The sequence below is a fragment of the Panicum virgatum genome, chromosome 8N (genome assembly GCF_016808335.1).
Source record: "Panicum virgatum strain AP13 chromosome 8N, P.virgatum_v5, whole genome shotgun sequence".
NCBI lineage: Eukaryota > Viridiplantae > Streptophyta > Magnoliopsida > Poales > Poaceae > Panicum > Panicum virgatum.
In genome coordinates this window covers 31,009,563-31,034,348 of record NC_053152.1, presented here as the reverse complement: position 1 = coordinate 31,034,348, position 24,786 = coordinate 31,009,563, and the positions used below count along the sequence as shown (strand labels likewise).

The following is a 24,786-nucleotide window of genomic DNA, read 5'->3' as shown; positions in this document are numbered from 1 at the left end:
AGAATGATCCGTGGATATAACTACAAGAGTCGGCTTTGATGACTCACAAGATGTAGTTGTTCCACCATATAAAATTATAAAACCTGTTTAAGGTCTAGTATTATGGGGATCAGACATCAGTGTAACCAACAATAGTTTTGTATTAGCTAAAGCTAAGATCAATTGTGCCTTGGAAATATCTGAAGATATTCTTAATTCACGTCCAATGGCATCTCGTTGGAGTTGTGCTATGTCTGAGCTAGTGTTTAACAATTCGATGGAATCATAATTTATTAACTATTCATAGAAGTCATGTATTGATGTGATGCTTCAGAATGATAGACGAAAGTTTTTCATTTAGAATCTATTTTGATGATTCATATGAAACTTTAGTAATTTAATATCATTTTATATTCTGGTAAAATAGGGATTAGTTAGCCAGTATTTCGATATCCCATTTTTGATGTGTTCTGATTTGACAATAACAAATTAAAATCTTTTGTGCCATTTAGATATCTGTAGATATCTGATTTGACTCCGATTTGTATGGTATTGTTAGAGTTGCGCTAATTGAGCTAGCTACGTATCTACAAAAGCAATATCAGGCCTGTTGCAATTTGTATGATACAATAGCGCTTTGGCATTTAGTTTCTCATCCCAGTGTCTAAATGGGTATTGATCCATTTTTAGAGATGGAATGAACACAAGTGTTGATGGATATGATTGTCCAATATTAATTGAATATTGGTAAACTAATATATGTGCTTAAGTTGAAAACTTAAACATCCTTTGATTTTACCCAATTTTCATTTCGAATTCCATCATAAATAAATGCTTGTTGTTTGTGTGTTGAGATGATGAAAATTCCGATTTGGAATTAATTTATGAACACACATATGCATTTATAGTAATTAGAGTAATCATTTAATGAGAGATACTCATCTAGTCAGTTGTACCACAATCAACTTGACTATCTCAAGTCATAGAGTGACTTGTGCATAATTATATGTTGTAATTTTTCGTTTGGATTTAGCTCACAAAGTCCTTTGAGGACATATAAATCCAAATTTATCAAATCCAATTGATCTGCCAATAATTGAATATGGGAACGTAATTCTCACATATACCTTGATGGTATGTTCGTCGGTCTCTGCGTGAAACCATGTGCTACAAGCTCTCGTTGTCTCACCACCTTGCTTTCTTGAAGAAAAGCATTATGATATGTAGATAAGACTTTCCTATTTGAAAATGAGAGCACTTCTCCTTAATTGCCACCTTTTGCTTTGACCCAATTTGAGTGTTTGTTAACACTCTGCCTAGGACTTTTTGGTCTGGATCCAGTTAAAGGTGTATAGCAATTTTCAATAGGAGTATATGTCGACAAATTTGTAACCTTAATATGATTGATTGATCATAATCAATATATCTTGTGAGAAATAAACCTTTTAAATCCTATGTTATTTCCCACGACCATAGAATTAGGGTGTTCCATGACCCAGTGCCTAATTTATGTGCATATGTACTGGGCTTTTGAATGCAAAGCATTCATAGGCTTTGGATTTGAATAAATCCATAAAGTGTCTAACAACATTCATAATGTTGATTTGCATTTACTATCTAGGAGGATGTCTCCCCCTATTTCCGCGGATGCTTGTATCAAGCTGAATTCCTAGTTTGTGACCATACTTCTCCCCCCTCTTATTTGATATGGGAGTTTAGTGATAATTTTAAGTGCTTCACTCTTTCTGGTACAATAATTCTAGGAATTTTTTTATGACACTTTTGATTAGTAAATGCATTTGGCTGACTATTTGCAATGTGTTGCAAATAAAGATATTCTGAACTATTGGTTCAGATATTATTTGTATATACGTGGATATGAGGATTGAATGTGATATTCTTCTATAATTTATAATTCCTGGCATTCTATATGTGTGGTATTACTCTCCCCCTAATGCCTGGAATTATCCTCAAAATGTAATCACCATATGAGTTTATGAATAAATGAATTTATCTCTTACGAGTGATCCAAGATATTTTATGAATGACAGATAAATATCTTATATGGATCCTCAATGCCCATGAATGTATGCTGCGGTGGTGATATCGGTATATGTGAAATGTAACCGACATGCAGATGGGAAATATTTGGCTGAGGCCAAGATTCCATATAATTACTATAACGAGGGTACCGTTTTGATTGCAGTTATATGAATTTGAATTAAGTTTACGGTATGTAAGACTGTATGATGCAAACATGATGTTGACTGCAATTCTTTGATAATGGTCTATCAAGTAAGATTCTCTTGGTAAGAGATTTGGCTAATCCATTTTGTGTATGTACAAAAATATTCCACATTAATGCCTAGAGCCATACAGTAATAATTGAAGGCTTTTGAGGAGAATTTAGCGGCATTGTTAATCCTGATGGATTTGATTGTGTGGTTCGGATAATATGCTATTTAATTTGATAATTTGAACAAATAATCATGCTTAGCATGATTTCTTGTGGATAACAATACATACATGACCATCTGGTTGATGCATCAATAAGTACCAGGAAGTACCAATTTGGTCCGACTAATGCATGAATAGACCACAAATATCTCCTTGAATGCATTCAAGGAACTGTAGTGGTTCAGCCTTGATCTTAAGATAAGAGGTTCTTAAGATTAATTTTCTCATGGCACATGTGTACACAAATCTGAAGATTTTGAGAAAATTTTGAAATATTTATGTGGTGACCAATTGAATTACCGATAATTTTTATGTCATCCATATCCAAGGATGATTAAGGCGATAATGCCATGTCTTGAGTATATCAAGATTCTGAAAATTATCTTGTACGCAATATTTCTACGGGTTTGATGTATGTGTAATACAATCCCGTTGATGTTGAAGGAATTCTTTCAAGCATTTGCTTGATATACCCATAATTTTTATGATGAATTTATATTCATTATTGTTGTCATTATGTGTTTCCACATGAAAACTTTTGTGACGGATATCTTTGTAACTCAGTAGGGTACGGGTTGAATTGGGATATAGAAGTATATTCTCAATTGCTAATTTGGTACCCAAAGGAAGAATTAATATGGCTTGAACAAAACAATAATCACAATATCGCAGCATGCGATTTTTGTGAAGTTTCCTTTACTCTTTGTGAGAGTTTAGAAGTATTTTAATCTTCCTAAGTATTAGTGGTTTTATGTCCACTTAATGGATTTCTTCTTTCATTTGGATTGTTCCTTTAGGATAATCCTTGACAACAAATATTTACAACACAATATAAATATGGCTTGGTAATCAAGTTTCTGGGTATTATGGAGATTAAATTCTGTCTCCAAATATGTCGTTTGAATTAGAATTCTACGACCATGTCAGTTCTCTATAGGTTGTTCCATGTGATGGGATCTCCTCATTATCATGTTCTGTAGAACATATTTATTGTGTTCCATAGGAACATCTTTTGGAGCAACTGATGTCAATGGGTTGAGTAGTGAAGTGAGCTTCGAGCTCGTCCCATTGGACTTGTTTGCCAACGGATTTCAAATATATATCAACCAAATGTTTGGCATTTGTTGCACTTTTAGTGATATGATTGTGACAATCATATGTTCGACAAAACTTGAAAGTGTCTTGTTGAGTTTTTTTTAAAAATACCTTTGCCTTTGTTAGGTCCCTATTTTGTGATGATGCTTAGTTTTTCCTTGAAATTCAATCTGAATTTCATGCCACCAAATCTTGTTTTGGTATTCTGATCATTGTATTGATTTTCTAATAGTAGTACTGAGCCCTTTTGGGCGTAGTTGATGGCTCTTAGTTAAGGGCTCATCACATTTTTGTATCTAGAGTATGAGATCAGAATATTTGGCATTGTTGTGCCACGGTATTTCTGTTGCAATAACTTATTTGAAAAAGGAAAAATATAGATAATGACTTTTCGATCATTTCTGCATCATCTATAATGATCACAAAGCTGAAGCTTGCAACAAATCTTTGATACTGCAGAATTGGATTCTGCGATAGATTTGAATTTCATAAGGCCAAGTAGTGACTATCATGCCATGCATATGGCAAAATGATTGCCCTATGTGTATTTTGAGTGCAACTCAAAATTTACGTGGATCCTTTGCCAATATCTTGAGATATACGTGAAGATGACGTCTCAAGAAGTATTGTATTATATTTAGTTGTGTCTGAAATATGGGCTTGTGTATTAGGTTTATTGATGTCATCAATTAAACTTTTTTTTTTGTTGTTAGCATTATATTGACATTTATAGCCCAGAGCAGATAGTTGTGACCATCTGCTGCAATTTCAGTGAAATTCTTATTGACTAGATTAGCCATTTTTCTATATGAAAGATCATGTATATAATTACTTTACTGTGGTAAATTTAAAATTTATATGTGTGTAAATTTATGCAAAATAATGAAATCAAGATTATTCTTGAATCATAATTTAAGGTATTTTGTTTTGAATAGTGTAACTATTTTATAATATTTGTGCGGGAATAAATGACTTGATAGTCATATTTATATAAAATTAATTGTATAAATATTTTGGATACACACATTATAGGTAATCATCATAAGATGTAGACCTTTAGTAATGGGAAAATAACTTGCTGCCTAAAAGCATGGTCTCAGGGCAAATAAATTCTTAAAGAATTTATCGCAGCCGATGCCTAGGTCTCCATTACCTTGTGTTTTTCCAAAAAAACTCAGATTTATATACCTTAGTTTTAATTTTGCATAACTCTACATGATGTAGAATATAAATCAAATGCTATATTTGTAATGATACAAATAAGATAAATTGCACATGAAAGATTGTTCTAAAATAATATTTGCATAACCAATGTGAGATCTGCGGATCACATATGACAATTACTGTGGTAAATATGATTTTCACATTACATTGGTGCTAATTTCTAGATTTGATAATCTATTAACGATATTTATGCAAATTCAGAATAGCCTTGAGGACTAAAACGAAACAATGTAGGGCCTTAAATATAATTTATAGAACAGAAATAGCTAAAAACATTAAGATAAAGTTCTGGGGGCCAATTTGTAAAAATGCATGGGAGAGAGGGTGCTCAGCTTGGCTTTGCACGATTAGGCCTGCTAGCAGCCAGGAGGTTGTTCCGGCCCACGGCTCGGCTTGGCCCGCCTGCGGGCGGCCTGCCAGAGGCCCAAGCCAGCCCAGTCTTTGCCAGCCCGAGTAAAGGTGGAGGGGCGGTTAGGGTTTGGCCCAAACCGCCTCCTCCCCTGGAAACCGATGTCGCTCGCCCCTTTGGCGCGTGGGGGCGCCGCCGCCAGCCCCTTGCGGGGTGCTGCCGACGCGAAACGCCGCCGCTGAGCGGCCCTCTGTGGGTGCGCCGTCGCTTGATGCCCGATGGGGCACCGCTGGTCCGGCCGTCCCCTTGTGCGCCGACCAACAGCTGGTCGCCGGTCACCACCGGTAGGAGGAGGGCCCCGCGTGACGGGGTGCTTCGGGTGGTGAAGCGCCGGCCGCCGATGGCGCCGTTTGCCTGCGCGCCGGAGGGCGCTACCGCCGCAGGGCCGTGCGCTGCCGGCACCGCCGCGGGCAGTGCCCAGCGCCGTTGGCGCCGTTGTGGAGAGACGCCACCAGTGGTGGGCTCCGGTGTGCGCAGCTCCTCGCCTTCCCTTCTTCTTCTCATCTTTGCCGGTCCCCATGCGCGCCGGCGTCTAGTGGATGCGCCGCTGGTGTGCACCGCCGTTGGCGAGCGCCGTCGTCGGTGGGCGCCGCGCCTTGCTCCGCGGCCGAGGGTCGCCGCCTAGCGCTGTAGCGCCTCTGGAGGACGCCGCGCCGAGTGCCGCCGCGGGTGGTGGGGTGCCCATTGCCGCCGAGGGCGGCCGTGGTGGTGTCGTTCGACGGCGAGGAAGCCATCATCGTTTTCAGAGAATTGTAAGAGTCGATACATCTTACTCCTTTCCTTCCAGTAATTCCGGCGAGTTCTCCCAGCGCTGAGTTCTCCCTCGTGTTGGCCTTCTTGTTGCAGAAGTCTGCGAGTTCTTCCCCATCGGTTCTTGCGCTCAGTAGAGAGTCTAGAGTGTGTGATAACGTGTTGTGAGTGAAAGTGTTGAGAGAATAAATTGTTGTTATTGATTTATGGTTGGACCATTCCTTTTATATGTACAAGAGGAAAAGAGTGTCTCTTCTCCAAAGGACATGCCCCTTTGAGAGTGACCCCTTCATGAGATTAACAACTGCTTGATGACATTCTAATGATGTCATTAATCTAAATAAGTAATTAACTAATTACAGAATTGATCACTAATTTATTTGCTTCATAACAAATTAAACTGTGTAATTAGTTATTTTTTTCAATTGCATTTAATGCTTCATGCATGTGTTTAAAGATTCGATGTGACGGATAGTGTAGAAAAATTTTTGGAAACTAAATATGGCCTGAGCTTGTTAAGTGTAACTTGTGCTGTTTGAAGCTGTCCTTGCGAGCTTGAAGAGATAAACAATTTGTTGTTCTGCAAGAAACAAAACCCAAACTGGATATGGTGTGTCAATTTTCATTTTCAACTTCATGTATGCCTTATTGATGTGTGGGAAAGATTGCCCTTTCTTATAAAGAGACCTAAACTTGTGGATTGACTGACTGGTGCTGTGACATTGCACACCAGTGGATCTTCGCCATGTAAATCGGCTGGCGCTGCGAGATCGACCTACTCTTGCCTGTTGGTCCCTTAAGCTAGCGTCTTTTAGGCGAGGACTATGATACGTTTGTTTCTGTCAGTTTTTTTTGTCAGTTTTTTTTAGCCCCTATCACATCAAAAAAACTCTTACCATTTAGGAGTATAAAATAAAATTTATTTATAAAACTTTTTTGATAGGATTTGGGCGGGGTTTATCAGCAAAATAGGAAATTTTCACTCACGTGTTGGCTAGCCACAATTGAAAGAAATTTACTCGATATCTGCAATCTCGGATCATTTTTTTTAAAAAAAATCACTGGTGCCCTATCGAAATTTCAAATTCTGTGATAGTAAAAAAAGGAGGCATCAGTATTGCCTGAAGTCAAAAGGATGCGCAGTGGGTGCATTAAAGCTGGCTCCTGCTGACGGAGGACGAGGGCAGGGCAGCCCGCTAGGTCTCACATAAATTGGCAGCCGGCCGGCCAGACAGCCTCGGTGATGGTCCCCTGGGTATACATGGACGGATGGACGATTCATGCCCTGCCCTGCCCTGCCCAAGCAAGCATGCATCAATGGCGTGCTTCAATGCGGCGGTATGCCGCCCCCGCCACCATCTCATCTCATACAACCCCCAACCACCCCTCTCCCTCCAAAGTTCTGGTTGGCGAGACAACGACGACTTGCTCAAGTTAAAACCTGCTGCGTGCTGGCCTTGGCTCGGTGCTAGGCCGGTAGACCAAACTGCGTTCCCACGCAGGTACCTCCTCCATCTACATAATGCAATTACAGGATCTGCCGGTTAAACTAGTTCACGTTTGGTCAAATTAGAGTAAATAGTACTAACGCTTGTGTCTCCAAATAAATTTATTATGAAAAATATATGTATAACTAATCTAATGATATTTATTTTGTATCATGAATACTATTAATAAATTTTTTTATATAACTTTAGTTAAAGTTCAAACTGTTTGACTTATCAAAAACTGAAAATCACATTCTTTTTTGGACGGAGTCAGAGGAAGTAGTATGATTCCGTTTGAATGGGCTAGCTTTATATGAATTAGTGAGCTAAACATGCACTAATCACGACTAATGGAATCAAACTAACAACATTATGTGCACAATTAGTCTGTATTTATATCTAGAAAATAATAGGGCTAGGATATGAGCTTGGGCATGTGACGGATCGTGGCGTGTGGACAACACAACCAGATGCATGGCCATGGTCTCCACCGAGGACGTCCTACGCCTGCGGAGCCATGTGGGCAGGCTAGCGCCCTTCTGCATATATATGCATATTTGAGCTGGTCGTGACCATGAACGAGGACGCTGCACCAAAACACAGTGCCATGGCGTTCTTGTTTACCTGGACGGCAGCTGCAGTCGATGCAGGACTGCAACAGTCGCCACCCTAGCTATGATCGATGGCATTGGCATGTCCAATGTCATGTGTATGGAAAAAGAGACGGAGATCAACACTGTCTTTGTATATGGGCAGGGCTGTATATAGACTTCTTAGAAAGTGGGAGAAGATCACCGAGCGATACGAATCTGCCATCCATCAGCCTCGCCGTCGCCCGGCGACCTAGCCTTCTCCCCGGCGACCTAGCCTTCGACGGTGGCCTCCCGGCCGCCGGCTCCGGCGAAGCGGCGGCCCTCTCCCATGCCTCCTCATATCAAGCTCGCTCCTTCAGTTCGTCTTGCACTGCGCCAGTGCAAGGCCAAGGATGGAGGTGCAACTTCCAACCCGGCAAAAGATCGTTACTTGCTCTAGCGCGCTAAAGAGGAGATCGAGCTTCTCTGCTAACCTCAGGGCTGGCATGGGGAAATTTTGGGCATCATATTGTAACGAACATGGCACCATTTATGCCATTTCGAGTGATTTTGGTGATCGAATGACAACACAACACTTGGACTAATATGATTGTTAAGATGATCATTCTCAGGCTTTTAGGTTCAAGTGATGACAAAGAGAAAGAGAAAATAGGCGTAGCAAGGCCCGAAGGGCAGCCCCTACGGGGGTTCCGCTACCCGGTTAGCGGACGGGGGTCGAGGGGGAGCCACCCCTCGCGGGTCTCAGGGCAGCGCCCTGAAAGCTCTTCGGTCAGTAGCACCGGAAGAACCGACGCCATGGGCATCGGAGCATCCGATGGTAGTCGGAAGAACCGACGCCATGGTACTTTGGTGCAGAAGGGAGTCGAAGCCAAGTCAGCCTATAGGCACCGGTTGAACCGACGGGTCAAAAAGGGGCATCGGTGCATTGGCCGTCCTTTGTACCAGAGACGATGTCAGGTGCCCAGGAGAAGTGTCTTCAGCACCGGTTCAACCGATGGGGCATCGGTGCATACCACCGGTGTAATGACGTCAGCGTCCAGGAGAAGATTCCTTCAGCACCGGTTGAACCGGTGAGGCATCGGTGCAAAGCATCGGTTCAACCGGTGGTCTCTGCGTCAGCCATCAGGAGTCCAACGGCTACTTCGTGTTATGAGTGACCGGATGAACCGACGCTACCCTGCCAAGAGGCATCGGTTCTTCCGGTGGTACGCAGATTTTCAGCTAACCGTTGGAGCAACGGCTACAAGACTTGGTGGCCTATATATATGCCTCACCCCGGCCATTTGAAGATTGCTGGAGTTGCTGGACATCCCACACACACCCAAGAACATCTCCAAGCCATACAAAAGCATCAAGATCATATCCTTAGCCCTTAGCACACTTTGAGAGTGTTGTGTAAAGGATTAGCTCTTAGTGAGTGAGTTTGCAAGGCTTAGAGCCTTTGTGCTGTGGTTCATTAGTGAACCAAAACAAGAGCTTGGTGCGCCGGCACCTTGGAGCGTGGAGCTCGCCGGCAACGTCATCGACCCTCCGACTTGGTGTGGAGCGGCGACGACACCTTTGTGCGGGGGACGTGGAGACCCCCATCCTTTGTGGAGAAGCTCCTTAGTGGAACCCGGGGCCAAGGTGACCGTGATTGTGTTCACGGAAGAGACTTGGTGGCCGAGTAGCAATACTCTTAGTGAGTGCTACAACAACGTGGATGTAGGTGTGCCTTTGTGGCTAACCGAACCACGGGATAAACACCCGCGTCAAGAGTTTGCTATCTCCTATCCCGCTCTTTAAGCTTCCGCATTTCATTCTAGTAATTTGTATGCCTTTACTTTCATAGAATAGTTTCTTGATAGGAAAGGCTATAGGTTGCTAAACTCTTTTGGGATAGGGGTTTTACACTAGAACAACCTAGTTGCACATCTAGATAGCTTGTTTTAGTTTAAGCTTTGTGCAAACTAGTTGGAGCCATAGGTCTACGTTTTTATTAGTGCCTAATTCACCCCCTCCCCCTCTTAGGCTAGAGCACCCGATCACTTTGACATATTCAGACTCTGAGTGTGAAGATCTTGGAGATGCTGAGGTGCTAGCTTCGGGCCGCCGCGAGTCTGCAGCGGCTGGTGTTTCTTCTTCGGGGTGTTCCAATGTTCAACAGGAGGCTTCAATTCCGACGGTGACGCCTTCCTCCCGGCAATCCAGGCCGGGTTCTCAGTCGGCGGCGCTTCATCCGGCGGTGCCGCCGTGGAAGAAGGTGTGGAAAGGCCCTCTGCCGCCTAGGAGGGTCTCGCCGGCGAAGACCTTGGGCGACATCATCCTTCCGGCATTGGCGGCGGCCGGCGGTAGGAGGGGGGCAAGGACTGGCGGCGATTCGCTATTCCCGTCGGTCCCAATTTCAAATTCACCATCCCTCTCCAAGCGAAACACCAGTTCGGGTTCGGAGGCTAACCGGACTGGGCCTAGACTTCTCTTCAGGTCTGGGCCGAGGAAAGAGCCTGCGATCGTTCGGCCTACACGTTCCCTGGTCAGACTGCTTCTCATTCCCGATACGCACCTACGGAAGACCTACGCTGCCATCGTCATGTCCGGCGGGCAGGTTGCTCATGGCTGTCGTGCGCGAGGGAGATTTGGTGCCCATGGACGCAATCCACAGGGACGCAGCACTCCAGGCCGCGGTCAATCCCCTCCGCCTGCAGGGGGTGTGGGCGCGGGACACCCAGCCGGGCGAGGCGCTGATGGCAACCAGACCATGCCCAGCGGAGGTCCAGGCGGTTCCCAAGGCAACAGAGGCGGCGGGCGTGGGGTGCCCCAACCTGCGACGATCGATACTGGCAACCCTAATCTACGTCGTGGTGGGGGATGTGGCCAGGGGGTCGGGGCAGGGGTCGGGGTGCTCCGGTTGTCGACGAAGACCAGGCAAGTGGTGCTGCGTTGGTCGATCCCGCTAGTGATGCTGCTGCGTTGGCGGATCTTACACAGCAGGCCAAGCAGAAGCGGAAGCGCAAGGACGAGGCAAATTTCAAGCTGGATTGCACGATTTGCACGGAGGACCACTACACTAGCAAGTGCCCGCAGCTTAAAGGGCCTAAGCCGTCCGTTTCATATTGCGGAGCCGCTTCCGATGGGCTAGGTTTCTTCTGTATTCAGGTGGCTCGACCTTTTCATACTGTTCCTATGGCAAGTGCAAATGTTTCCGCTCTGATCACTGTGGAGGAGGGTGCAGTCTCGACTGAGTTGCTTAAGTCCGAGTTGGCATGGATTATTCCGGTTCGCTGAGATTAGGCAGTGCAGGAGCATGGTGTTAAGGCTTTCTTAGTGCCCTTTCCTTCTAAGGTTGAGCTAGATCGTATGGTTGCGATTCGCACCGTCACTACCAAGAACAAGGAGGGAGTTCTCATCTTCGAGGAATTCGATTCAGAGGTCAAGCCCATCATGGTACTGGACCAAGTTTGGCTTTCTGTGACGAATGTTCCTACTCCGCTCCGTGCTTTTTTACCCCTTTAGGCTGTGGGGTCAATGGTCGGTGCCACTCAGAAGGTGGATATGAATCACCTTCGTCTTACTGGAGAGGTTCGTATTCTGGTGGCTGTTTTCGATGTCAAAGAGATTCCAAAAATGGAGGATATCTGCGTCAATAGAAGCATCTATCGAGTCTACTTCAATGTTGAGGAAGTGGTAGATGATGATCCTTTTAACCTAGAGGATGATGACTTACTGGGTGATGATGCTGACACCGGAATGAATGATGGTTCACAAGGCGGTTTGGATGGTAATGGTGATCAACACATGTCAGATGCCCCTCAGGATGCAGCTCCACAGCCTGAGGCACCTAATGATCAACAAACTGGTAAAAAGACCATAGGTTTTTCTCAGCAAGAAGCCGCCTTAATTGATGAGGTCCTTGACAAAGCTTGTGAGAGTTTGCTAGAGGAAATCAGTGTTAAGGTCATGGTGGAGGCAAATGGCGAGGATAGACCCTATTCCCCGCCAACTGAGGAGGAGTCCGCGAGGTTCCAGGCTTTGTTGGAATCTTCTCAGCAGCTGCATACAAGGCCCTAGAAGAGAGGTGTTGATACTGTTGTACACTCTAGTGATGGGAGTCTTCCCGTCGCTGCTTCTAGCTTTGTGGTGCAGGTACCTTGCGAGGTGGAGGGTTCCTTGGTTGCTGTCCCGTTGCGTGCGGACGGCGACTAGGACCTTTCTGTTGGAGACACTGCGGCAGGGGCGGTCCCCCCGCTCTCGGCGGGAGAGGGAGTGCCGCTTACCGCCCCTTCGTCCGCGGGTGGGAGCCATGGGCCCCCAGTCCACTCTTCAGCACCGGATGGGGGCCACGAGCTCACCGCCTCTTCGACCACGGGGATGGGCCAGGCGACCCCGCCTCTTCTTCATTCGCGGGTGGGGGTCAGACGCCTGACGTCATCCCCACTTCAGCTCTAGCTGCAGCTGATCCGATCAAGACCACCAAAATCCGAAGGAGCGTCAGGAATAAGGACAAGGCGGATGAACACACCCTACACAAAACTTCGCGAGTGGCTGCAAAAAAGAACCTTGAACCAGGTACATCTTTTACCAGCTTTTCAGATTCGCATGTTATTTCAAACCTTAGTAGGGTAGGCTTCAAATTAGGCCATACTGATGAAATTGTTAAAGCTTCTTCTGTCAAAATTAAAAATCTAGAAATAGATAGGATGGTGATTCTTGCTAATAAGAAAAAATGTAATGTAAAATCGACTGAATTACCAGATGAGAGTGATGATGAAAGGGATGCTAGACTTGATGCAGTTCTCAGCCACGCTTGTGGTAATCTGAATGAGAACTTGCAAGACCTAGAGTCGAATCACATTATCGATCTGTCTCCGGTCCATCAGAAGAAAAGGTCTAACACTGCCAAAAATTTTAAACATGGCAAAGTCCCAAAAAAACCAAAAACCCCTTCCAAATTTGTGATCAAATGAAAGTGGTTTTTTGGAATAGCAGAGGTCTAGGTGACTTGGCTAAACATAGGTTTTTGTCTGATTTGGTTACGGAAGAGCAAATCAGTTTCATCGCTCTTTCCGAGACTGGTAGGGTTGACTTTCCAGATCGTATTTTAAAGAACCTCTGTGCGGGCCGGGACTTCCTTTGGCATAGTATGGCCCCTCATGGTCGATCTGGAGGCATTCTACTAGGTGTGGATCTACAGGTTTTTGATATTGGAGCCATTGCAGAGGGAGATTTCTATGTGAAATTTACCTTACGATGCAAAAGCGATGGTTTCAAATTTGTGCTATATACGGCGTATGGCCCAGCACAATATCAAAACAAGCAGGAGTTTTTGGTCGAATTGGCAAACACATGCTCAAAGGAGATTATTCCGTATTTAATTGGAGGGGACTTCAATATTATGAGAAGGCCGGAAGATAAGAGTTCTGGGGTGTTTGACTTCAAATGGCCAAACTTGTTCAATGCTGTTATCGAATCTTTTGATCTCAAAGAGAATGTTATGTCTGGGTGCCAATTTACATGGGCGGGTCCTGGTGACAATCCGACTTTTGAGAAGCTTGATAGAGTTCTGGTTAGTACAGATTGGGAAGATAAGTTCCCGCTATCGACGGTAGAACCAAGAGATCGAAATATTTCAGACCACACTCCTCTAATTCTTAATACTGGTGCATCCATACACCACTCAAACCAATTCCCTTTTAAATTTGAGAGATGATGGTTGATTAGGGATGGTTTCTACGATGGTTGTAAGCATTTGGCAATCTGAAACGTCTGGATGTACTCCTCTGGAGAGGTGGCAGAATAAAATTCGTAGGCTCAGACAGCATCTTCGAGGCTGGGCCAAGCATACGGCAGGAACATACAGAAAAGAAAAGAAGAAACTTCTAGCTCTATTAGAGAAGTTAGATAAGAAGGCTGAGATTACCTCTCTTTCAGATCAAGAGGTTAATTTTAAGCACTATCTGAAAGAGAGGCTAGTTCTTCTTTTGAGGGAGGAAGAAATTAAGTGGTATGAGAGAGCAAAGGTGAAAACACTTCTACAGGGAGATGATAATACAATATTCTTCCATCTAGTAGCTAACGGGAAACACCGAAAACAACATATTTATAAACTTGAAAATGATCAAGGAGTTATTATTGGTGATGCCCAGCTTAAGAGCTATATCACTCAGTTTTATAAGGACTTGTTCGGGTCTCCAGATGTTTCGGACATTACACTTGAGGAAGATCGAATTCAGGATATTCCACAAGTGACCCAAGAGGATAATGAGATGCTCACTAGTGAATTCACTATGTCTGAAGTGAGAAATGCTGTTTTTCAAATGGAACACAACAAGGCTCCTGGTCCTTACGGTTCCCGGCTGAATTCTATCAAGTCTTCTAGGAAGTAATTATGGACGACCTTATGGCTCTTTTTGCGGACTTCCATAACGAGGACCTGAACCTCTTCAGTCTGAATTTTGGAATCATTACGCTAATTCCAAAAATTTAGGAGGCAACGAAAATTCAACAATTTAGACTCATTTGCGTCCTTAATGTTAGCTTTAAAATTTTTACTAAAGTTGCTACGAATAGGTTGAACAATATTGCCCAAATAGTAGTGGGTCCTATGCAGGCTGCCTTCTTGCTAGGCAGGAATATCATGGAAGGAGTAGTCATTTTACGTGAAACTATCCATGAAATGCATACCGAAAAATAGAATGGGGTCATTTTCAAAATTGACTTTGAAAAGGCATATGACAAAGTAAAATGGTCTTTCCTTCAACAAACGCTACGCATGAAAGGGTTTTCTCCTAAGTGATGTAGATGGGTTGAAGGGATGATTTCTACCGAAAGTGTGGGGATCAAAGTCAATGACGAAATTGGTCCATACTTCCAAACTAAGAGAGGGCTCTGTCAAGGAGATCCTATGTCACCCATTTTATTTAACATTGTTGCGGATATGCTGGCTCTCATCATTAAGAGGGTAAAAGACGATGGTCAAATAAGATGTGTTATACCTAACCTTTTGGATGATGGTTTGTCTATCTTACAATATGCCGATGACACCATCATCTTTATTGATCATGACTTGGAACAAGCTAAGAATCTTAAACTGTTGCTTTGTGCTTTTGAACAGTTATCTGGGTTAAAGATCAACTTCCACAAGAGTGAAATTTTCTGCTATGGAGTAGCTAAAGAGATGCAGGACATCTATATTGATCTCTTTGGTTGTAATGCCGAGGAATACCCTTTTAGATATTTGGGAATCCTATGCATCATAGAAAGCTACTAAATTCTGAGTGGCGAAAGGTTGAAGAACATTTTGAGAAAAAACTCTCTTGTTGAAAAGCTAAGTACCTGTCTTATGGGGGCCGTTTGGTCTTGTTAAATTCGGTACTTAGTAGCCTACCCATATTTATGATGTCCTTTTTTGAAATCCCAAAAGGTGTACTAAAAAATCTTGACCATTTTAGATCGAGATTTTTTTGGCAAGGTTCTTCCAATAAGCACAAGTATCGACTTGCCAAATGGGACATCTTATGTTGCCCTAAAGATCAAGGGGGACTTTGTATCTTAAATCTGTAGCTACAGAATAAATGCTTGTTGGCAAAATGGTTAGTTAATTTGTTTAATACTAACGGTATATGGCAAACCATACTAACGAACAAATATCTAGGATCCAAGTCTCTCACGCAGGTGCAGGCAAAGTCTTATGACTCTCATTTCTGGAGAGGTCTTTTGAAGATCAAAGATGAGGTTCTTGCCAAAGGCTCCTTCACAATTAAAGACGGGATCAAAACTAGGTTCTGGGATGACATATGGGAAGGGCAAATGCCATTCAAAGATAAATACCCATCACTTTACAAGGTTGTGAGGCATCCTCATGCGACTCTGGCCAGTGTTTTGGCTACAAGGCCTCTCAATTTATATTTTAGGAGGGCGTTGGTGGGTAACAAACTTGTGGAATGGCAAAACCTTCTAGCTCAGATCGCGCATATTCAACTGGTGGGTGGGTCGGATACGTTTAAATGGATTTTGACCAAATCAGGGTCTTTTACTGTTCGATCTTTATATCTGCACTGTTTAGATACACAGCCGCCTTTTAGACATAAGCTAATCTGGAAATTGAAGATTCCTCTAAAGATTAAGATTTTTCTCTGGTTTCTTCAAAGGGGGATACTATTAGCTAAAGACAATCTTGCTAAGAAGAACTGGGCAGGAAACCAAAAATGTTGTGGATGTAATAGTAATGAGACTATAGAACATCTTTTCCTGCTTTGTTCATATGCAAGAATGGTTTGGAGGATTATCTTTTATGCTACTGGTTTAACGCCACCTAGATCAATTCGTCATATGTTTAATTCTTGGCTTTCTAATCAATCTAAAAAGATTAGGAATATCATCTGGGTGGGGGTTGCTGCTGTTTGTTGGGCGATTTGGAGATGTCGCAATGATATTATTTTTAACAAAATCAAAGTTAACTCGATTTTGCAGGTCATCTTTAGGGAACATATTGGTTTCGTTTCTGGGCTCAACTACAGCATGAGGAGCACGCTAAGGACGCTTTCTCCAGCTTGAGCAGACTTCTTGAGACAATTGCTCTTGATTTAGTTAAAGGAGGGTGGAAGCATGTCTATCACTTCTACTAGTTCTGTGTCTTTCTAGAGACTAGTGTGCCCTATTCAGTTTTTTGCAAACTTTGTTTCTTTGGCTGTGTATGCCTCGTCATAGAGGCCGGATTGGTTATCCTTTATCTAAAAAAATATGGGCAGGGCTGTGGCTGCAAATTAAATAAGCGATCGATGGCCAATAGTTGTGCCGGTCTTCCTTCGATTGTGTCCATCCCAATTCCATTTTGCAGTTCCTGTTGTCGGCATGCCATGCGCATTTCCTTGGTCTCGGAACTTCTCCGGTCGAGAAATGGTTGTGGTCCTCTATTGTGCGTCCGGTGAAAAGTTTTCAATCTTTGACCAACAACGATTCACGAGGAAGCGATATAATTTGTCACATGGGTGTTATTGATTCATCATGCAATCCAAGTGTTAAAAAGAAAAAGAAAAAGAAAAAGAAAACAGAAACCCTCTAAAACTGTCAACCATGCCTTGCCGACTTCTAATTCTCAACGAGAAGCAAGGGCAGATCTAAGAAAGACCGCAGGCTAAGGGGCTCAAGCCACTCTACCTCTCCAAGATCAATGGATCCCTCTAAACCCTCCTCTATTTTTGAGAAGAAAGAATGAAGAAGGTTGGTGAGAGGAGGAAGCATAGAAGGGATCAGAGGAAGAAGAAAAGAAGGGAGATGAGACTCTTCATATCTTGGCTAGATTCGTCACTGATGAAAAGCTAAGCGCATGATGATTATGGAGAAGTTTTGCCAAACAATATTTTTTTACAAAGAATCGCTTCTAGGTAAATTTTGTAATGTGATTATCTGAAAGGTCTAAGATGCAAGGAGCTTAATAAATAACTACTTTTCCTGATTCATTTCCCAACACATAATAACGTCAGAGTCTATCCAAGAAAACCACTTTCAGCCACATAATGACATAATCACCTATCACTTTCTACTATGAATCAAAAATAGGATGCGGCTGTAGAGTGTTGCATGGATCTCCAGAAAATACATCTAGAATTATACTAAGTCCAATATTTTTAACGTTAACGATTACTAGTTCAAAATTCATCCGTATCAATAATACAAGGTTGACTTGCTGGTTAATTGTAAAATCGTTCCATAGCATATACCCCATTAAGTAAAATAGTATAATTTAGATGCTCCATTGCAATATTATTGGAGACCATCTCTCGGTATCCTAATTAATAAAATTAAATTTGGAAATTATTATTAGGAGTAGCATGGAGCAAGTAATGCAAATAAAAGGCAACGAATTTGGAACCCGAAGAAGTAAGAGCATCTCCAACAGTTTGACAAATCAGGTTGGCATCTTTGAGTTTTAGCAAAAACAACAAAAAATACCTCTCCAATAGTTTGGCAAAGGACTTGGCATTTTTTGGCAACTTAGAAAAAACCTGCCTCGAGCGCGCAAATATACGCGAGCGGCTCCGATTTGGCATCGGCGTTTCTCACGAGGAGAAGCCAGGTGGGTGGGTGAAAAAAAGAAATAAAAAATGGAGAAGGGTTCCTGATGCAAATATATAAGTGAGAAAGAAAGATTTGGCAAGTTAAAAATAGCAAATTCTTAGAGATGCATTCTTTTTTTAGTTTGGCAAATCTTTTAGGAGTTGGCAAATTACAAGATTTGGTAAGTTAAAAATAGCAAACTCTTAGAGATGCTCTAACATGGAGAGAAAAATGCAGAGGGAAGACAGTGACTCATATGTGGCCAATGTAATACATTGCCACCCTTAAATCAAGGCAGCTGGCACATGCAAGCAACTGGCGAGCTGAAACGGAAGAGGCGAATAGGACAGAAATCTACGTGTGTCAACGACAACGCCATGAAAGCATGAACGTATCGTCAACTGGGACAAAGGCTTGAGACGAAAACAAGAGTGTAAAACAGACAGTGTGCAACTACACCATTGACTTCCGTTGAAGAACAGATCAGGCTTACAGGTACAGGAATCGTAAGGACAACTCAAGAACAGAGGCATGTTATGCCACTTCTATGCAACATAACATAACAGACATGCTGCCAAACTTTCTTATTTATGATAAAAAGGATCAGGTTTCAAGTTTAAAATAAAAGTAACAAATAACAAAGGAGCTGTTGTTATTTTTCATTAAGGTTGTGCAAGTAAGTTAAAAAACCATAACAGTATTGTTTATTGAAACACCTGAATGTTTATTTTCATTAAATTTTGTTGTCAAACTCAAGAAATCAGATTAACTGCGGTAACATAAGCTGATGGTCATCACTAACACAACAAACTGCATCCCCGCACCAACCACATGATAAAAGAGTCTCTCCTCTGCCTCTGTAACGTACAATCACAGCAATTAAAACCATGGCCAGAGAAAACGCGTAGGAGTTAAAATTGGCAATCCATGACACAAAAAAAAAGAAAAAAACCTATCTTGGAAACGTGTCGAGTTGGCAAACCATCTTGATACCAAAAGAAATCATCATCGTTACGAACTTGATAATCCACAAATGTGCCTAAATTTCTCCTAATATAAATTCACTGGAAATCAGCACCGCACATGTTTGTCCTTCCTAATTGTACCACCACTGACAAATTCCAAGAGGGCAAGAACAAACAAAGCTCATCACTACTGTGAGGCAAAGCAAAAGAAAGATGCTAGTGATTCGACTATATCCACAGTTCAATTCAAGTTTGGACCAACAAATCGCACAAAAAGGCTGAATCAACCCCAACCATCACCACACTTGCTACTTTACGAGTCATGGAATGGCTACAATGTAGGAGAGTATATATATTACTAGCACCACTACCAATCTGCTGAGACCTCAAACAGACAGAACCCCTCACCATGAATCCATCGGTGACGTCTCTTGGTCGCCATCGGCGAGCCTGGAGGAGGATCCGGCTAGAGGTGGCAGTTGAGGCAGTTGCAGGTGCGCGGGGTGAAGGAGCAGACGCCGAAGGGGCGGTTGGGGATGTTGCAGTTGATGGCGTAGCAGCAGGGCGCCGGGATGCACATCCCGTGGGCGCCGCCGCAGCAGGTGCACACCGCGCACACCTGGAACCGGCCCACCAGCCGCCGCCCGCGCCATCGCTCCACGCCGCCGTCCAGGAACGTCTTACGCAGACGCGGCGTCCACGCCGCAGTCGCATTGCCGCCGCTCTCAGCCGGCTGCAGGTCGCACACACGAAGCAAGTAAATGTTGGGTGCCGCCAACCAACCAACCGCACGAGAGACGGAGAGAGGAACATGTAGAGAGATTGAGAAGGAGGGAGACGCTTACCTGTTGGGAGGAGGCCGCTGGTGCGGTGAGGACGAAGGAGGGGGAGGCGAGGAGGACGAAGAAGAAGAAGAGGAGGAGCAGGAGGGGAGGGATGGGTGGCCATGGTGATGAGGAACATGAAGCCATCTTGTGGCAGGGTGTGCAGGCAGAGAGGAAGGGGAGGTTTTGTGACGAGGCGTGGCATTTATTTGCGCAGAGCGGAGCAGGGTAGAGGAGGACTGGGGACGCGAACGCGACGCGATGCGTTGCGCTGCAGTGCACTGCGTAACTGCTGTGGCCTGTGGAGGATGTTGTTGACGCGAAACATCACACACCAAGTCTAATAGCTCCATTTGATTCAAACCAAGGTGTGCCAGCCAATTTGACCTGTAAATTGATAAAGAAACAGCAAACAGTCAAATTGAAGAGTGTATTGGCTGGATTTCCGAATCACTCTCACACGGCGTATCGGCAAGGCTCTGCCGATACAAAAAACGACAGCAGATCGGGTATAAAAAACGTGTAATAAAGGCGATGTACAGGGAATCGGCAATGAGCTGCCGATACCGGTATGCAACTAGATGGCTAGACTTGAGCCGACACGTGCCAGGTAATAATGTACAAACCCACGAATGTGTGGATCTGGATAAAGCTAAAGCTGGTAACCAATCTAATTAGCTTTATAAGGTTTATCGTGATAAACAAAGAGCTTACAACCGATTAAATATATCACTAAGCCGGGTAATTTGTGAATAGATCGAAATGAGAACACAGCAATACGCCCGAGATCAAAACTTAGATTTGGTAAATTTTAAATAGATCTGAACGAAACCACAACGATGCGCCCGGAAACTAAAGTTCAGATTTACTCGGTAAACGAAGACTTACCAGCAAACCAAGTCGTTTGAATGTGAGGCGTCCTTGATCAGCTCGAAAGAACTCGCGGAAAAGAAAAAAATAGCGAAGTCGCCGACGAGAAAGTAAATTGCAAGTAGTAAAGTTTATTTGTTTGGATGTGTATCTATCTTTACAATAGCCGGAGGGCTTATATTTATACCCCTTGCTAACACAATTCTAGCCGATTACGGCAAAGCACGATTCTATTCTATAAAACAAAAAGTAATTCTAAAATGAGATAACTCTTGTCCAACCAAAGCCAAAATATCTGGTCAACTCCCCCTTCCTCGTCAACAAGATCTTCAACGGCGATGCACGATCACCCTTCCAAATCCATCGTTCGTATCATGCAGCATCTTTTCTCCTTTGCAACACTCTTCCTTGACACGTGTCAAAATCTGGTGTGAACACATGCCCCCAATTTCGGAGAAAAAAAACACTCTTTTTGTTTCGAAATTAATCTGTGTCATGATCACGCTGCCGAACAGTCTTCTCATTACTCCCATCTCGCTTGCCGTGCGGGCTGCGAACGAAAATCTCTTCTTTTCCCTCAACCTTTCCCCTCCTCGTCCACACAACGGGAATCAATCGATTTACCTTCCGTCTTTTTACCCATACGCTTCTCAATTAAATCCAAGGGTAAAAACTGTACCAGCGCACCGCAACCGATTTACCTCCTTCACTTTGGGCTATAAATTACCCCATCGGCACTGTAGTTCTTCTATCGGCCAAAGCCTTCCTCGCCTTCTTCTTCCTTTACCCTATCCAAAAACCCCTGTCTTCCTTTCTTCTTCCGAGCAAATGGCCAGCAACAAGCGCGCCGGCGAGGGTTCTTCTAATGCTCCTCCGCAGCTCCGTCACCGTCTCGGGTAAGATGCTTCTGTTCTCCACCAATGCTACCCTCCAGATCTGCATCTAACCAGTTTTTTATTTCTGCAGGGAAGCCGACGCCGAGCTCCCTGACAACTTCCAGGCCCTGGACGAGGGCACCCAGGGACTCATCCGCGACCTCCTCCGTCAACGCGACAAGGCCCGCCGCGATCTCGATCGGGCGTAGACGGATCAGGTCGTCATCCGCGGCCAGCTCTCCTTCGCTGATAGGGTTGCCAGTAAGCCTTTCTGACTACACCTTCCTTCGCGATCATATTTGATTTCTTGCTCTAACCCTTTCTTGTTCGAGACCTGGAGTCCCAAGTCCAGATCCTCCTCGAGGCCTCCCGAGTCGCCATAGTAGACTCTGTAAATGCTCGGGGAAGCACCGTCGTCGTGCATCTGCGGAACATCCCCTCCCGCGTCAAGGAGGTCTCCGGCCACGGAGTTCATGCGGGTGCCGCCAGGGCCATCGCCGTGGTCTCCACTATGTCCGGGGCAGACTTCCGCCAGTGGGAGCCGGTCTTCCCCGAGTGGGGCGCGGCGCGGGAGGACTTCGACGAGCTGGTTGACGATCTCAGCCTCGTTGCTGACACCATCGTCGACAATGTGAGTTTGGATGGGGTTGTCAGCAATCTCTTCGGAGATGAGTCGGATTAGGTTGTACCATGTAATAGCCTATCTGACTCTTTTGTAAATATAATCAATGGGCGAGCCTCCTCCCCTTCCGCCTTTTGCTTCTATCTTGTCTCGATTTTTTTAATTTTCATATTGCAATCCACAATCGTTATACTGAATGATCCAATACATCCCCACTATCCAAAATCGAAAGACCATCATCAAAAAATTTCGATAAAATCATAGCATGAAATCCAAACCAAACTCTAATCATGCGTTTGGATTGTATTTTTTTATCTAAGGGCGATATACATTGTATCGGCCACGAAAGCACCTGAACGTGTTCCATTACGATCAAACTCTTTCTTATTTTTGCACTAAAGGTGATACCTTTTCTGCATTGGCTATATTTGAAACCAACCGATCTTTGGTACAATCGGCTATGCATCTACCCACACAATTGGGTAGTATTTTTTCAGATATTTGCCATTAAGCGCACTAAAAAACTCTTCTCCTTCCAATGTTTCTAGAATGTACGCGTTTCTAGGAACACATCTGCTGATTTTGTATGGCCCTTCCCACGTCGGTGACCATTTGCCGAACTTGGGATCCTTAGTTTCTATCGGCAAAACCAGCTTCCATACCAAATCCCCTTGGTCAAAAGATTTGGCTTTGACTTTCTAATCATACCGTCGGCCCACTCTAGCTTTATTGGCTTCAATATTAATGAGAGTGTTCAACTGATGTCCAGCCAAATCTTCCAACTCGTCTTTCATCAGCGCAGCATAATTCTCAGTTGCCAACTGATCCTGAAACATAACCCGCCTGGAACCAAGCCGAATTTCCCAAGGAAGTATAGCTTCATATCCATATACTAGCTGATACGGAGATACCTTGGTAGTTCCATGGCAAGACATCCTGTATACCCACAAAGCCTCATTAAGAGTCGTATGCCACTTCTTTGGCTGCTCTTCAATCTTTCTCTTAATCAACTTAATGATCCCTTTATAGGAGGCTTCTGCTTGACCATTGGCTTGTGCATAATATGAAGAAGAATTCAACAATTTAATTCCCATACTCGCAGCAAATTCTCCAAACTCTTCTAAAATAAACATACTGCCTTGATCGGTCGTAATAGTCTGCGGAGTACCAAACCGATAAACAATATGCTCCTTTATAAACTCAATCATCTCCTTGGATGTCACAGTCTTCAGAGGAATCGCTTCAACCCACTTGGTGAAATAATCTGTTGCCACCAGTATGAACTTATGATTCTTGCTGGATGGTGGATAAATCTGTCTAATTAAATCAATTCCCCATCCCCTAAATGGCCACGGCTTAATAATGGGATTCATAGCCGATGCCAGTGCTCTTTGCACATTGTCAAATTTCTGACACCCTTGACAACCCTTATAATAAGTAAAGCAATCTTCTAACATGATTGGCCAAAAGTATCCATTTCTCCTGATCATCCACTTCATCTTGTACGCCGATTGATGTGAACCACAGACACCTTCATGTATTTCTCCCATTAAGACCTTAGCTTCTTCTTTGTCAAGGCATCTGAGCAAAACTCCATCAATTGTCTGGTAATACAACTCCCCTTCAAGCAACACATATTTAGTCGCTTGAAATCTGATTCTTTGGCTCACTTTCTTGGAGGGATCTTCCAAAGAATCTACAATCTCTTTCCTCCAATCATCAGCAGGTAATTCCAAAGCCATTACACCTTCCATCGGCCGATAACCAGAAGCATGTTGCGCCAGCCGATTGGCATCACCATTATAAAGTTTGGGAACATGCTCTATGGTCACCTTTTTAAATTCCTTCAGTAATCGGCAACACTCCTCATGATAAACCCGTAAAATATCATTTTTATAGTCATATATGCCGATCAACTGATTGACCACCAATATGGAATCTCCAAATATTTCTACTGCATCGGCCCTAATTTCTTGTAACAGCCGAATTCCCTTAAGCAAAGCTTGGTATTCAGCCTGATTATTAGTAGCCGCAGTTTCTATTGGAAAAGACAATTCAAATGTTGTCTCCCGAGGCGACACCAAGACAATGCCAATACCAGATCCAACTACACAAGATGAACCATCAAAGAACAATGTTCATGGAACTAGATCAAACACTCCCAGCTCTGGTCCACAATGCTGAACAACAAAATCAACCATGACCTGCCCTTTAACTGCTTTAGTCGATTCATATCTCAAATCAAATTCTGATAAAGCCAGAATCCACTTCCCAATTCTCACATTCAAAATCGGCAACGAGAGCATGTAATTAATAATGTCATCTTTGCTTACCACAACACACTCAACTGATAACAGATAATGCCTAAGCTTGGTACAAGAAAAGTATAAGCAAAGACACAACCTTTCAACAGGAGAATACCTGGTTTCAGCATCCAAGAGTCTTCTACTAAAGAAATATATCACACGTTCTTTTCCCTCGAACTCTTGAATAAGGGCCGATCCGATAGCACGTTCATCAGCCGATAAATATAATTTAAACGGCTTGTGCTTTTGTGGCGGAACCAACACATGAGGCGATGTTAGATACTATTTGATTTCA

The 24,786-nt window shown here is 43.6% G+C and overlaps 1 protein-coding gene, 1 long non-coding RNA gene and 1 pseudogene across 2 annotated transcripts; 2 read left to right on the top strand and 1 right to left on the bottom strand.

The window, feature by feature from the left end:
* The first annotated feature begins 5,261 nt into the window (after nucleotides 1–5,261).
* Nucleotides 5,262–6,278, top strand: LOC120684516. Its single transcript, XR_005679334.1, has 2 exons — nucleotides 5,262–5,916; nucleotides 6,011–6,278. It is a non-coding gene; the product is annotated as an uncharacterized LOC120684516 (long non-coding RNA).
* Nucleotides 6,279–10,618: 4,340 nt separating this feature from the next.
* On the top strand, nucleotides 10,619–16,597 carry LOC120684942 (annotated as a pseudogene).
* Nucleotides 16,598–19,063: 2,466 nt separating this feature from the next.
* Nucleotides 19,064–20,018, bottom strand: LOC120686905. The gene is made up of 2 exons (XM_039969094.1): nucleotides 19,840–20,018; nucleotides 19,064–19,727 (listed from the first exon to the last, which is right to left on the bottom strand). Exons 1-2 carry the CDS (start codon nucleotides 19,963–19,965, stop codon nucleotides 19,461–19,463), a joined length of 393 nt encoding a protein of 130 aa, XP_039825028.1. The 5' UTR covers nucleotides 19,966–20,018; the 3' UTR covers nucleotides 19,064–19,460.
* Nucleotides 20,019–24,786: the final 4,768 nt, after the last annotated feature.